Below are 15,589 nucleotides of genomic sequence, written 5' to 3'. Positions count from 1 at the left end.
CGTGTGTTTGATGAATCTGTGAATGTCACATGACCACACACAGAAAACAGGTGAGCCGTGATTGGTCATTATCTGGACTCTGAACACCCGTGATGCCAATTTTAGTCGACAGCAAGTTGGAAAATATGCTGTTAAATATATTACTTATACATGACAAATAAAGTTAGCTTTGAGGAGCTGATCAATTATTTATTTATTTTTTTGTTGGAAACTATCTGCCGTTTTGGAGAAGATTCTCTCAAGAGGGACTGACATTGCTACAATGCATCAGGCATCGACAAACATCGAATGTTTTGTTCGTTTCCCGTATTGTGCTTACGTTCTTGCACGTGCAGAAAGAGACTACTTGACAATTATAGCCTCTTGAATATAATGTGCGGGCTCTTTGAAGCGGATGACGAGAAGGCTCGTGTTAACTTGTTTCATTTGTGACTGGCAGGTCAGACACATTACTACTTTTTGGCGCAGTTTTGCGAGTTATTGTTTATCAATTGAGGAGGAAAATACAAATGACCGAGATAAATTTCAAGTCTTGTATTATATTTCATGTAGCCGGCAGTTTGCCAAGTAGAACAATGCACTGTATTGTGTAGATAAGCATAGGATTAGTCCCAATATCGTCCCTGGTGACGTTGTTTGAATGGCCCAAACACTACACTACTGACAAACGTGCTTCTTGTCTGAACATGTGGAAGGTAATATGTGCTCCAGATTTTTCTATTGCAATCACAGTCAACTCAGAAAGTTCTGACATGACAAATGATGTTTCAACAACAGCCTTTTATTCTTCCCCATTTTGAACCTTTACAATCAAAATAAAGCACATTTTTCTTTTCAACAGCTGCGCATATCCATGTGAAGTATAGCCATACATTTTCACTTATGGACAAGCTTTTCTCTTTTGGGGGTCTCATTTTCGCAAAATGTTTAGGCAAACAATACAGGTTATACAGTAACACAGAGTACAAATCATTGCATGGGGGTAGCACGAGCAAATACACAGCACAACCGAGAAGATCATCAAGCAAAATGACATGACAAGAGGACAAGAAAATGACATATAATACACAAAATATTAACCCAATATAATAGAAAATAACATTAATATTAATAAAAATAGTGACCGCAGTATACAAGTGATCAAGACAACTTTACATTTATACACAGTGGCCAGAGGCAGGCACCTGGAAGGGAAACGGTTGAAGATTGTATGATTTGGATTTAGTGCGGCTGCTTAAGGTCAGTGCACAGCGGGCATGACAAGTCGTCGGCCAATGTCAGAACAAGAAGAGACGGCACAATAAAAGAGGCACCTTATGAGAAAAAAACAGCAGCTTTGCTGGTTTGAGATGGGAGGGTCGTCTTTTTTTTTTTTTTTTTTTTAAAGACACCTACATCATCAAAGTGTATCCATTTTGTCGTGTGGCCAGCAAGGCTTGCCTTGTGCTTTTTGTACGACTGCATAGCCTTGACTGATAATTGGAATCAACTGTTTGGGCTGTTTTTGGTGTGCAGGGTTTCCCCCAGCGCTTTATAGGCCTGGCGGGCAAGCGTCCACACCTTCCCTGACCACCAGGCTTAGCTAGTTTTCTGGAGGAAACTGGTGATTTACATCTTTGAGGCATTTACTTTGCAAGTTGGCTGAACAATGAAGCATGTTTTCTTTTTAAAATAAATACCTCATATATGCAAATGTATGTCACATTTTACAATCTAAGTGCTTGAAGTGAATAGGACGCGTGTACAGGCAAGGGATTGACTGCTATCCAAAGAGGACTAATATACACGGTTACTGTAACAACAAAAGGTGACAAAGAAAAACAAATATTCTTTGGTCAAAGAAATGTTCTTATAATGCCACAATAAATGTATCACTAAGTGAAACAATTCCATTCTGTTCTCTCCCTTGATTGAATGACGTGTTCTTGAAACTGGAGGGGCCTGTGGGAGGTAGGAGAGAATAAAGGGAAACAGGATCGAAATCACTTCCTAGCCAGGCCGAACGATGTGGTAGATGCTGCAGAGTCCGAAGCGAGCGCATCTCCCAACAGTTCTTCGATGCGCCTCTAACCACTTCCGGTTGCCTTTTGGGAGTCCAGTCTCTCCTCAGCGTACTCCACCTCGTCGTCTGCCTCTCTGCTGATCTGGCAGATGTTCGAGTTGCTAGGCAGTGCCAGGTAAGGGTGCTGGGGCAGGGTGGGGGACGGGGACATGGAGACACCCTCCATCTGTGCTTTTGTCGCCCCGGTGGACATTGCTCGGTTCTTGAGGCGCAGCTTGTGGGGCAGGGCGGTCGCTTTGACCTCCGCCTGGCACTCTCTGTGCGGCCTACCGGTCGCTGATGCTTTCTGGTGGTAGCTGCTGATGTCCGAGGACGACGAGGAGGGGGACTCGTCGTCGGTCGAAGCCTCCTTATCGGAGCTCCGGGGGTCCCCGTCGCTCGACGACGTATCTTTAGCGGAGGAATTCTCTTGGTAGAAGCCGTTGGCTCTTGGGCCTCCCTCATAGGTGAGAACCGGAGGCTCTTCGTCCATCGTGCCGAAGTAGCCGTTGTGCTGCGAGTACGTCGACATGCCCTCCTCGGTGCTGTGGACCAGATTGGGAGCAAAAGGGTTCCGGTGCTCAGCTTCCTCCTGATCCCGGCAGCCGTACCGCAACTGGTTGTCGTACTGCGCCTGCAGCTCCTCGGCGTATTCGTACTGCTCGCAGTCCATCGTCTTTGTCCTCTCCAGTTTCTCTGCAACCTCGGCGACGGTCGCTGAACATTCGGAGAACTTCGAGGGCTGGCCATGCGGCTCGTCTGGCCTTTGGCTCTCCATGGGATAACAGCCGCTGCTCGAGCGATACAGGATGACGCTCCGTTGCGAAGACGTGACTTGGGCGGAAGCCGAGGCCTCCGCGTGGCCCTGCTGCTGCTGGTAGTCGTTGGCAGCTTCGGCCAACTGTGTACTCGGCTGGCGAGAGGACATCAAAGCGGGATGGACGCCGTGGTAAGGACGACTCGGCAATCCGTCAGCAGAGAGCCCGGCGCTTTCCAGTCTTGCCATCTCCACGTTGGGAGGCTCTTTCTTGATGATGTAGCCCAAAGGCTCGGGGCTGTCCCTTGAGGAGCCGTCAGAGAAGTCGGAGATGGAGACGGACCCCCTGGGGGAATACTTGGGGAGCGCCAAGTGGCGTTCGCCGCGGCTGGGCTGTTCGGCTTCCGACGAGTCAGAGTTGAGCATGACCTGGGATGCGCTGGAGTAGCCGCTACTTGAGAGGTAGGCGTTGCTGGGGGTGCCGCTGGCGCCGCTCCCATTGCTACTTGTGCTACTGGCCGCCGCGCTGCTAGCGATCTGCTGGCTTTTCTCCATGTAGGACGCCGTGGTGATGAGTCCAAAGCGCAACTTGAGCTGAAGCAGTTCTGTTTTTAGACGAACGTTCTCCTCATTCAGCGCCATGACCCGGTTCTCGAGGACCATGTCATTGAGCCGGCGTTTTTCCCGTGAGCGCTTTGCTGCTTCGTTGTTCTTCCTGCGCTTTTCCCAATAGGAATCGTCTTTCTTCTCATCGGAGATGAACTCGCGCTTGCGGCGAGATGCCACCGTAGCCTTGGCGCCTTTCGCCTGGCGGCTGGCCCGTGCCCCGCCCTCGGGAAGAGGGGATGGGAGATCGTTATAGGAAGCATAACTGTCCACCTCCATGGCATTTTTGGTGCTGCTGGACGAGATGTGGAGATTCAGGTTTTCCATTTTTCCAAGGGGGGCCAGAGTGGAACTCTAGCAAGTGTGTAGGGAATGGCGCACAGATATAACACAAAGACTGTTTATTCAATTACTTCCACTATGTTGCGGGATCAGCGAAGACTTCTGAATGAGGTATTTGTGCACATCTAAGAGAGAGCCTCATTGATTTCTCTTGCCAGTAGTTTCCTCGATCAGAACGTTCAAGTGTCTAAATTAGCCAAGAAGATTAAAAAGAGGTGGAACTCCATGAACACCTTAGACATTGAACTTGTTTTTGAAACAAAAGGTCTTCAAAAAAAGACGTGAGCTTGGATTTCAAGTTGTTTGGTTTCCTTGGCTCACTGCAAGTCTCTGGAGTCTCTCAGCAAGTCACCGGGAGTTTACTGATGTCTTCCCAAATGTTGTCCACAGCTGCGGAGCCCGTCAGGCCACGGCGCTTCTCATCAGTGTCGTACACAAGATGTAGGTCAGGCTGTCTACTTCGGGCCTCCCTGAGGATCCAGCTTAAATGCCGCTGCTATGTAGTGAGAGAGGGAGAGAAAAGGGGGCAGGGGCATAAAAATAATTAGATTGGCAGCAATAGTCTCTGCAGTCAGCACATAATCAAAATTTCAGTCCAAGCTCGGGATTGAGTTGAGCGTGACTGTCACGCTAAGTTTTTAAAACAGTAACTTTTTATTAATCATGATTTCTACATCAATCTAAACCATTGTGATTATTCTTCCACAACTGCTCAGCCCATATTGATTTCCAAACGGTAAATTAGAACACCCAATCACCCATGTCTTATTGTAACATACTAAGCTTAGTACCTTCATAAATAAGTTTAGTGTAGTCATGTTACTTAATACAGAATTACATACTGTACTACATTTGTGCTCAACATCTGTGCCACATCCCCATTAAATGTGAGCATCTGGTTACTGCATTACTTAAGCCGGAACACAATGAATTTGTTGCATCATCTAACAATGAGCAGAAAAAACCCAAAGTAACCTTGAACCAGCTTGTGTAATGAAGGTGATACCGCAGCACTTGTTTACTCACACCCGTTTTCTTTTCTAAGACAATGCTTGCTCCCAAACCAGTATGACTGCCTTTAATCAGTCCCTCTTCTTGCCCCAATTTGTTTCCCTTAAATAATCTCGAGTATTGCAACACAGGAGAGAGATTGGGTCACAACAGATGTGGAAAAAGGTAGGGATCAACCCCTCCTCCCCACTACGAATTATTTTCATAAAGGCCGCAGAGGGAGGGAAGGGAACAAAGGCGGGCGGGAAGGAAGCTTGCGTACGTCTGTGCTGTCCCACTGACCTAGAAACAAAGCTAAGCAGTAAACACTCCTCCCGTCTTTGACAGTACGCCATAAAATAGGTCAGTAGGACTGCAAGGGAGAGAGGGCGGGAGAAGGGAAGAGTATTAGAGTGCACTATAAATAGTCCAAAAGAAGGAGGGGTGAATGACAGGAGGAATTCACGAGGCTCATCGGGACGGTATAAAGAGACAAACTTGATACGTCTATCGCATAATAACCCGATTATGAAACGAATGGAATGTGACATCAATATGTATGTGCTAGAAAGAGCCGGCAATGCAGGACAGAACAATGAGCATCAGAGGCAGATGAAAAATTATAGCTGGAGATGGCATTGACGTCACAGCGCACACCCATCTCCGCAGCCAAACTCGCGCATAACAGCCTCGCTCTGGACTGCATGGGGAGGGGCTCTTCTGCTTTTTTCCCCCCTTCTTGGGTACGTGCTCTGAATCAGTCTTGTGTAATGTGCACATATAACGGCGGTTACACGTTACTGACTAAAGACAGCGAAGGGAGGGGGGGGGTCAAGTTTTTAAACAAACTGTTTTGCTGTCTTTGTTACTCTAATGTCATTTCTAGAGCAGACAGGACATATTTTGTCTTTTCAGTTCCAGATTCATTATACTCTGAAGCTGTTTTCAGGAACTTTCTACTTGGAGAGGAATGCTTCACCTCTGACCCCCACTGGGGCAAGTGTGAGTCAATAGTGAGGCATCCCTGCTCCCCTCCTCCAACCACACACGTGGAGCGTCCATGTTGTCCCGCTGCTTTGTCTCTATGGATCAAAAGAAGATGGCAACGAGAGACTACTAAGCCACAAAGTTGCCGCCACCAAAAATTGCCAATTAAATCACTCTTGCCTCTACCAATTTTTGGCAGGTGTTCGAATGAATCCTGGATAGGCAAGTTAAAAAAAATAAAAAAAATAAATAAACTTGGCATTTGATCCGATTCAATATGTTCTCAGAGAAACCCAGTTGTGTTGTAAACGCAGAAATCCTCACACAACAATTATAACACTGAATTGGCCATAATGAGGAAACATTTTACCTCACAACTTTTCAAAGACTCGCAGCAAAGTTGTTAAAAGTTACTTACAGTTCTGCTAATCACTCAAGATGTAGGACAAATGAGCGAGCCCTGCAGAAATGTGCCCTAAGTCGTGACTGAAAGGTCAAAGTCAAAGTCTAAGTAGACTTGTATGGCGTGCGTACCGTCACCCAAATACAGGTCTGACCTACATTCAAAAGCAGACTGGGAAAGAGCAACGCAGACGCTCTGAAAACAGACCAGCTGGCAGCAGGCCGGCTGAAAGGGCTCACCAGAACCTTGCCTGCCAGACAAGCCTTTTTTCCACGCATTGCATCACATCCTGAATGTTCACTTGTTTCGCTTAAGTCACGACTATGCCATGTTGGGCATCATTCGTGGGCAGAGTAGTTTTAATTCACATCGTCATACCTCAAATTAGTATTATATATTAACACATTTGTTTTAAACGTCTGCTCTCATTATCACATCACGAATAATAGGCTGGATGTAAACGGGAATCACAGGACCTTTCGTCCCAGGAGAGAAATTTGCAGCTCCCTGCTGCGTGCTGGTTATGTCATCCCTTCCGACTCCCCCAAGCAACACTTTGTGCTTTACCTAACAGGCATTTTGACTCAAGAGAAGTCATTTTGAAACATACATCCATGCATTTCCCGAACCGCCTATCATGTAGGAAATTAATAGTTGTCCTTTACAAACCACACACACGTTTGTTTCTCGCTTCCCTAAATATTCTCAATTCAATTTATGACCGAAGCTACGATAAAGTGGTAGTATTTAAATGATCTCCATTACCATGTGCGGGGATCAAGCGCGTGTGTGATGTGTATTATTAGCATTATTAGCCCAAGCAAGCTGCTGCCTCGCTACGCTCGCTGGAAAACACCACCGGGAGGAAATTACCTCACCTTGACATTGAACACAGTACACAATGCGGCACATGCTTTTTCAGGCTATTTTTGGTCCATCTAATAACGCAAGAGAGGAGACACAACAGACACAAACTAACAAAAGAATCCAGCGTGTTGTTTGTCCAACGGAACGTTTCGAAGCGACGGGCGGATTGCCGGCTGAGTCGCCATGTGAACAATAACCGGCCATAACCGGCGTGTCCTCTTCTCTAAAAATACTCCGTAAATTCAAGTCCGCATAATTGGGAATTATTGGACGCATCGTTGTCAGAGAAACCGAAAATAGAAATAAAAAAAAATAAGCGACTCGGTCGCGCCGTCAAAACATACCTTTGAATGGTGGAGGAGGGGAACACAACCTTCAGGCTTCCCCGACACAAAAGCTGTCTCGCTCCCGTTTCCTCCTTTTCTTTAGACAAAACCTAGCCAGAAAAAGAAAGTTGTCCCCTCTTTGGAGTCTCTGCGCGTTCGGGTTCACGATATCTGCCTCCTTGCTCGATCCGCCCCGTGTTGTGCGCTCCCGGACACTTTGCTCCACTTTGTTGCAGCAGCCTTTCTAGAAATATGTGTTAGTAGGTCAGCGGTTGCGTAACAGCGCCTCGGCTGCCTCGTCACGTTTGTGTCCTCTGCGTTTCCACGCGAGAGTATGCGTGTTACATACACTGCACCCGCCGCCACCCACCGAGTGTTTTTATCTCCCCTTCAGCCGTGGAGCACATCCATCTTACGGCGTGGAGTCTCTTTACAATACGGGCAGGAACGCGAGCACACGCGCCATGTCAGACACTACGTGTGGCCCTACACCATTAGCACTGACTGTTTTGTACACTCCAAATGTAGGTACTGTATTCGACATCATATAGCAGCAGTCATATACGATCGGGATCACCAACCTTTTTGAGGCTGAGAGCAGTTTGAAATAGCAGTTTGCGCAAATTACGATTGTTCCCTCATTTTTCGCTGGTGAGCAGCAAGAGCTGAAATGAAGGGAAACAGAGCAATATTGTAAAGTTTGATGAGGTGTTCCCATTTTTGTATCTTGTATTTGCCAAAATAATTCCGCTGGTTAATTTTAATGAGGCAGATGTGACGTCACCACGTTAACAGGCAGTCAATCGGACCCATTACTTATTAGAGGCGTGCCCAAAAAACTGATTCACATAAGAATAAATCTTGCCATTTGCTATATAATTCAGAATTGATATAAAATGTCACCAAGTAGATTTTATCAATTTATTGTATATAAGCTATCACATTTATATCTAGGTACATAGAGTAGCAGTTATACACACTTGTTTTTGTGGGAAAAGGCACTTTACTTGCAATTCAAAACTTAATTTAAAACAAAAAAGACACTTGAATTTCTCTATTTGTTATCCTTTCTTGCAAAGCAAACCGGAGTAGCTCATGACGATTCTTGCACATCTAAAGATTGAAGCAGAAGTCATTGTCAGTGAAACCATTTTGATATGGAAATTATTTTGAATCGAAAGTCAATTATAAATCAAATCGCAGACCCCAAAAATCACAGTCGAATCGAATTGTGACAAAGGTTCCCACCACTATTAGTTAATATTTAGTGATACACCAGATCGCTTGCCTATGGATGCAAATCTGTCATCCAGACTCCGATATTTACTTATTATTATGTATTTAAACGGAAAGAATATAAACTGGGCCAACAGACAGGCTTCCGCGTTGTATGCAATGTCAATAATAAAAAAATGGGAAAACAATTACTGCATTCCAGAAAAGTGTAAAGTCAGAGAAAAAATATTGACCCCGATTTCACCAAATTGGTTCAATCAGCCGTCCACTCACTCAGGAGTGGTGACCCCTTGGAGACACAAAAATTGACAATCTTTATTTATTACAATTAATTTAGTCATTCAACATATTTTCACCTAACACAATGTGGACTGACTGTGTGAAGATATATCTCCCTGCATGAAGTTATTTGCTGAAATGTATGAAATTCTTACGATTCCTTTATTTTTTTAGGCTTTTTTTTTTTATGAAAGCAGGTTTGTTGGAGGTCAACATGTGTTTTAGGGTAACTCCGGCTTTTCTGGCTGAAAGCCAACTCGGCGGCAAGCTTTTCTTTTGAAGGCTCCGAGAAGTGAAGTTTTATAGACTGTACACTTGCACCAACGCAAGCTAGCTATACGTTGGGTCAGAATGTTTTTTTTTTTGTGTTTTTTTTTTTAAATGTTCACTACGCACATGCTTTGATATTGACAAGTTTTGATTTTGCTTTGATGGGAACATTGCCCTGCAATTGCCTGGCAACCAGTTCCGGGTGTACCATGCCTCTGAGTTTTGCCTAAAGAAGAAGAAGAAGAAGAAGAAGAAGAAGAAGAAGAAGAAGAAGAAGAAGAAGAGCTTTATTGTCATTGTAAAATACTGTACAATGAAATTTCGTTTGGTTACATCTCAAGAGTAGCAGCTAATCACATTAAAAGACATAATAAACCCAAGAGATAATAATAAATAGTAATAAATACTAAAATTATAAAATAGTCAATAAAGTGCGTGTGCATTGTCCATTGTCCTAAAGACAGCTCGGCTAGGCTATAGCAAGCCTGCGCGACTTTGAGGATAAGTGATTCAAAGAGATGTAGGGACGGATGGATGGATACAAACAGGAACAAATTGAAATAAATAGCAACATTTTGCTCAGCTTAATTTACTAGATAATACTTTTTCTTTCTTTCTTTTTTTTTTTAAATCTCATAAATAGACCCTTCCAGTGTGACGTCACGTTGAAGTGCGCCCCTTGAGGTGGAGGGCAGGGCGTCAATGCGAGTGTAATACAAAACAATCAGTGTGACCTAGAAAATAGGTCAAACAGTTTATAAATCAGCGACCAATGCTATGGTGAACTTGTGCGCGGCCGACTGATGCTCTAATGGCTCAAAGAGAGAGGAGATAATTCTTTCGGCTGCCGGCAGCGATTCTAAACCAGACGGAAGACATTGAGGAGTGAAAGAAGAGAACGGTGGCTAAGCACGACTGCGAGCGAAACTACGACGCAACTGCTTTGCACCCACAAAAAGTACAAGGATATGCTCAGATCATTTTATATCAGGTAGTTTTTCTCTTTTTCATATGCAGTTGGTCATAACATTAACTTCTGATTGTAAATTTGAGGCAGACGTGATGAATGTGCCAAATTTTCTTTAGTGGAACAATCATTGATACTAATTTGCATAAGCACCCAAGTAATTTCGAACAAAAAGTTAACGTTTTAACACAATAATCACAAGTAACACTTTAACTTGGGCTTGATTTCTGCTGAGGAATGTTTCGTAAACGTGTGGTGTTTGTTAGCAGCTAGCAAGCTAAGATAGCTCGAGACTTCGATATACAGCAAGATGAGTATATCCAGACACAAACGATTTAATGAATGACAACTTGCACCATGAAAGTAGTTTTTGACGTACTATTTAAAATAAAAACAACATCCTTCCACCTTTCTCTCCAACAGACTCCATTTTTTTGTAGCTAACGGTTCCAAACAACTGGTTTCAATGATTCACAGTAATGTAGTGTCCTACTAGGGATGTTTTTTGTGACACTTGACATATTTCCCACCTTTTAACAAAAACACTCGCCGAAAATCAAATCTGTACATTCATTTGTTATGGGATGTTTGCCCTCTGGGAGGCGCAGCAGAAGCTAAGCAGTGACGTCAGCTGAAAGGGTCTATAGCAGGGGTGTCAAACATACGGCCCGTGGGCCGAAGGGGTCTAATACCAAGACGACTTTGTAAAGTAAAATAAAATAAAAAATAAAAAAAATGTAATGTCAGACCAATTAATCAGCCAGCCACAATCAAATATATCAATTTGTAATTTCACAAGCAATCCTCAGATGAGTAATGTAACTTGTACATGGAATCGCTGTGGAAGTCATTATTTTGCACACAACTTAAAGTTATGGTTTAAAAAAAGGTTGTTGTTTTTTTTATACAAATACATATGACAGGGATTAATGTCCTTATAACTTCATTAACTGTGTCACACAATGCATTATGGGAACTGTATACATGAAAACAGGTAGATTTAACACATCCGAAACTCATACAGGCAAGTGTTGCCACGTTTCATTTGCATTCGTGTTATTTTTTTTAAACAATAAATTACAGTTGAGCTCCGTAATTTAGGGCTGGCCCAAAAATCTCAAAAATCTGCGTATAATTGACGGCAATTGTTTTTAAGTTATATACAGTACCACTATTTTATCGATTTGGCCCACTTAGTAATATATTTTCCTCCATGCTGCCCCTGAGCTAATATGAGTTTGACACCCCTGGTCTATCATAGGTGTCAAACTGAATCCCTCGAGGGCCGCAGTCCTGCAGGTTTTCGAGGTTTCCCACTTACAACACAGCTGACTCATATTTAAGCTAATCAGCAAGCTCTGCAGGAGCCTGATAGTTATCCTGATCATTGAATCAGATGCGTTGGAGTAGAGATACCTCTAAAACATGCAGGACTCTGGCCATCGAGGACCTGATCTTGACACATGTGGTTCATGCACTAATTTACTAGCTAGCATTGTTTTGAAACTCATACCATATAGCCATTCAACGCATGCTGTGTGATTGGATTGTGACGAGTGTAAGAATACCCTGAAATGTATTGATTATCATCTCCAGTGTGATCGTCCTGTGTGTGTTTCTTTCCTTATTTTGGTCATGCACTTCAAATGCCTTGTAGTGTTTTTTTCTGATATGTTACCTAACACTACTTTATGTCCTCACCCCTCCCACTATTTTTTGAGAAGTTACATCAGCACTGCTTAACCTCAAATATTCGTTTACAACCCTTCCCCATGCTCTTTCACGCACACACGCACACCCACACACCACATTAGATCATGGTTAGGAACAGAGGCCTTGAATTCATCTCACTCCTCCCGCACCATAGTAGTATGTTGTTAAAACCACCAACCCCTAAAGCTCATTTGACATTCCCTTTTGGCTACCCTTGGTGAATCTGAATTCTTATTTTCTAACAATAAATGGTAAGATTTCGATCGAAGAAAAGTCGACCCTAACCACTGATTGATTAGCTGAGGGGTTTCTCAAGGCCACAGCTGTTGTCTCTGATATCAGATTTGTACTCTCTCAAGTTGTTAATATATTCTGAACCTTTATCCTCCCTCGCACATTGGCCAATCAGTATCCAGTGAAGTGGTTTGGAAGTTAAAAATAGCTTTTCTGTGTCTGATGTGATGGATGACTCATGCAGCGTCTTGCTCCTCTCTCTGCGACTATGCACCATGACTCTCGCCTGCTTCAATTCCAGTATCAAGGTTACTTGAAAACGATGGATTGTACCATGTAGCATTAAAAGTTGAGCTTTCCCACTTACGGAGCAGCTGAAAAATGAAGATATGCTAGATGATATTGTACTCACTCACACCCAGCTTCTGATGTTTAACAAAATGAGGCCTATAGAGTTATCCTTCTTTGTTAAAACTGTCCGGCCATTCCACACAGGAAGGCTAGTACCAAAACATGGCCCTTGAATCTCAAAACTATGAGGCATAATTATTGTACCTGAAATGAAAATTTAAATAATGATAATAAAGTAATTGAACAGCATTGTATAAAAATGATTAATTGATGAACATCATGGATGCAGTAAACACGCATAAGTGGAGGAAGCAGTTTGTGTTGTGTTGAATTCATTGTGCAATGAGAGAGAACGAGACAGAAAGAGAGAGAGCGAGAGAGAGAGAGAGAGAGAGAGAGAGAGAGACAGAGAGAATGAGTCATTGTGTTGGATAAAAATGACTTGTGAAGTGATTATTTTTGGAATCTGTTTTATGACTTATGTTTACAACACTTATTTGGTCAAATTTTCTGAAGTTGTCATATTACTTAAAATATTTCAAATCAAAGTATTTCGTAAATGAAGTAGATAAACTGTCTTCCAAATTAATTAATGGTTAATTTTCCTTTATTTTACCGGTATGTATAATAAATATATTTGTTGTAACACAGACCAATTTATTGCTTGTGTCTGTAAAAAAAATAAAAATAAAAACACAGTCCCCTCCAAAAGTATTGGAACAGCAAGATCAATTTCTGTGTTTTTGTTATATACGGAAGACATAGACTTCACCAAAATGTCACATTCTTCATTTGAAATGTGTTTCCAGGGTGTTTCTGGGGTTGGCAAAAGATTCTGGTTTTGTAACCCTGTGGGTGGTTGGTGGTGGTCTTCATGGTATGTGGGGTATGGATGTGGTGGATGGACCCAAAGGTGGAGAAACAAGGCAGGGAAACAGACCGGAAGGGCAACGTGAGGAACTTTATTTACAGCAAAGATGGTGATGGACATGACGGGACGGAACGTGAGCAGACTGGTTGCCATTACAGGACTGAACGTGGACAGACTGGGCAGGACTGACTTGGACAGACTTGGCAGGATGTGAAGGAGCCACTTGGCTTGGATGAGAGGGAGCCACTTGACCAGACGTGAAGAAACTTGACCAGACATGAAGAAACTTGACTCGATAGCAAACATTACTAACAAAGCAAAGCACAGCACACAGCACAAGACAAGACAATGCTACCACTGCGCGTGTACAAACCCCACTGACTAAATACAACACTAACGAGACACTAACAATATACACCTGGTAAACACAGCAGGCAGAGGGCACTAATTAGGTCACACATACTGTGAAGGGAAGACACGGAGGTGTGCAAGGTTAACGATAATGAGACACGGGGAGGACACAGGACTAACGCTACAAACACCTAAAACCAAACAAAACCTAACCCCATGGAACCAAAACATGACAGGTGGTGTCTGGTTGGTGCTGGATTTCACTTTGGATCATCTTTCTTTCCTTTGATCCTTCCTCTGGTCTCCTGACCTTCTGAACTTCACGACTCTGGCAGGACTCTGAAGTATCCGGTTAAAGGGAAGGGTATGGGATTTTTATTAGGTTTCAGGTGAATTAATGAGCACAAACTCACACGCACGCACGCATCGGTAAAACTGCCGAATCAACAATACTGAGCTCTCAAATAAGGAAAGAGGACCTTGAAAACATAAAATCACATATTAAATGTTTCAAAATAATTCAGTCCGAGCTGAACTCATCACACATTTTTCGTTGTTAAACACTTGGAGAGCATCTGCTGAGAGAAGAGCTGCTTGAGTCGAGCCACTTCTTGAGAGAGGCAGCTGATCTGAGACCTGAAACTGATGTTCTCAACTGGATCCCTTGAAAATGGATTCTCATAGTCTTCACTGGACCACACCAGCTGACCTTCATCCAGACCCCAACAGGGTTCATGCGGATGGCTCCTCCTGGAAATGTTTGGCTCAACTGTAGCTACAAACCGGCCAGTGGGGACTGATAAGGGGGGCGTTTCCCTGCCAGTGGGAACTTTGAAGCGGAGCTTGTGCGGGAGGCTGTTAGCTTGCACTAGCTCCCTTGAAGATGGCACCTGACACAGTGTGGACACCCCAACTTCTTCAGATGGCAACAGAGGGTCTATCGTCTCATTTAAGGAGCTATGTTGTGATTGATGGCCGCTTGAGTGCATCTGATGTCGGTCAAACGCTTCATCAGAGCCTCGCGTTAAGCTGGGAGTCGACTGAGCGAGCGGCAGGATGGAAACATCTGAAAAATCCTTGACCAGGCCAAAGCGGAACTTGATGGCGAACAGCTCGGCCCGCAGACGCGCATTCTCCTCCAGTAGGCTGAGGACCCGCGTTTCCAAAGCCATGTCATTAGCCCGCCGCCTCTCTCGAGAACGCTTTGCTGCTTCATTGTTCTTCTTCCGCTTGTCCCAGTAACCTTCACCTTTCCTCTCACTTGGAATGAACTGCCGTTTGCTCCGTGCATTGTTCACATGGTGGCTGTAACTAATGGATTCATCAAGTTGTTCATTCTCTTTGTGGTTGAGGGCAACGCTGACTTTCGGGCGGCCTCGGGTCAAATGGCGGGAGCAGGCGCTGTGTTCACTGTACGGAGGCCTGCCATGGGACCTGTCGCCAGTTGTGCGGCCTTCAGTGTGTCCTGTCATGCTCAGACACTCTCGTTACGTCCGAAGTGAGTGAATCAACACTGCAGGCTGTGAGGGTGAGGCGTGTCGCATTGGCACCATCTGGTGGCAAAAACAAAAACTGCGTTGAGGTAAACATTTTTTTTTTTTTTTTTGTGCCGTGGGCTTGTAAAAACCTTTGAGACTCGTGACCTAAGTCCGCATTTGAGACTCTTATGATGAAATGTAAACGGAGTAAACTTATATAGTACTTTCTACAGGGCAATACAAGTTAATTTGACTTGGAAAAAAATAAATGTATGCTTGTAATGAGAAGTAACAAAGTACAAATTCCCAGATCTGTTCTTGTACATGAGTATTTATATTTTTGATGACTTTTTATTTTACTCCTTACATGTAAAAACAAATCTGTACTTTCTACTCCTTTCTTTGTGAAAAGGCTCACCAACCTCATAAAGGAAATGTAAATAGTGAGGTAAAATTTTTCATCATCATTTGAGATCTTGATTGACCGATTGAGTGACATTTTGTGGGACTTAATAAGGTG

The 15,589-nt window shown here is 43.7% G+C and overlaps 2 protein-coding genes across 2 annotated transcripts in view; both read right to left on the bottom strand.

The window, feature by feature from the left end:
• Positions 1-760: 760 nt before the first annotated feature.
• nfil3-5 (nuclear factor, interleukin 3 regulated, member 5) lies at positions 761-7,775 on the bottom strand. The gene is made up of 2 exons (XM_077524209.1): positions 7,338-7,775; positions 761-4,242 (listed from the first exon to the last, which is right to left on the bottom strand). The coding sequence occupies exon 2, from the start codon at positions 3,729-3,731 to the stop codon at positions 2,067-2,069; it is 1,665 nt and encodes a 554-aa protein (XP_077380335.1). The 5' UTR covers positions 3,732-4,242; positions 7,338-7,775; the 3' UTR covers positions 761-2,066.
• A 5,535-nt stretch (positions 7,776-13,310) lies between these two features.
• LOC144020586 (nuclear factor interleukin-3-regulated protein-like) overlaps positions 13,311-15,589 on the bottom strand; it is a 3,293-nt gene continuing 1,014 nt past the window's right edge. The window contains exon 2 of the mRNA XM_077524210.1: positions 13,311-15,144. Coding sequence (XP_077380336.1) covers positions 14,131-15,063 — 933 coding nt within the window. The 5' untranslated portion in view covers positions 15,064-15,144 and the 3' untranslated portion in view covers positions 13,311-14,130. The remainder of the gene's footprint in view (positions 15,145-15,589) is intronic.

Source organism: Festucalex cinctus, chromosome 6 (assembly GCF_051991245.1).
Source record: "Festucalex cinctus isolate MCC-2025b chromosome 6, RoL_Fcin_1.0, whole genome shotgun sequence".
Lineage (NCBI taxonomy): Eukaryota > Metazoa > Chordata > Actinopteri > Syngnathiformes > Syngnathidae > Festucalex > Festucalex cinctus.
This window is presented reverse-complemented; position numbering and strand designations above follow the sequence as displayed.

Bases quoted from the DNA above. Each gene is read 5' to 3' on its own strand.
- nfil3-5 (XM_077524209.1), bottom strand. From the start codon at position 3,731: ATGGAAAACCTGAATCTCCACATCTCGTCCAGCAGCACCAAAAATGCC.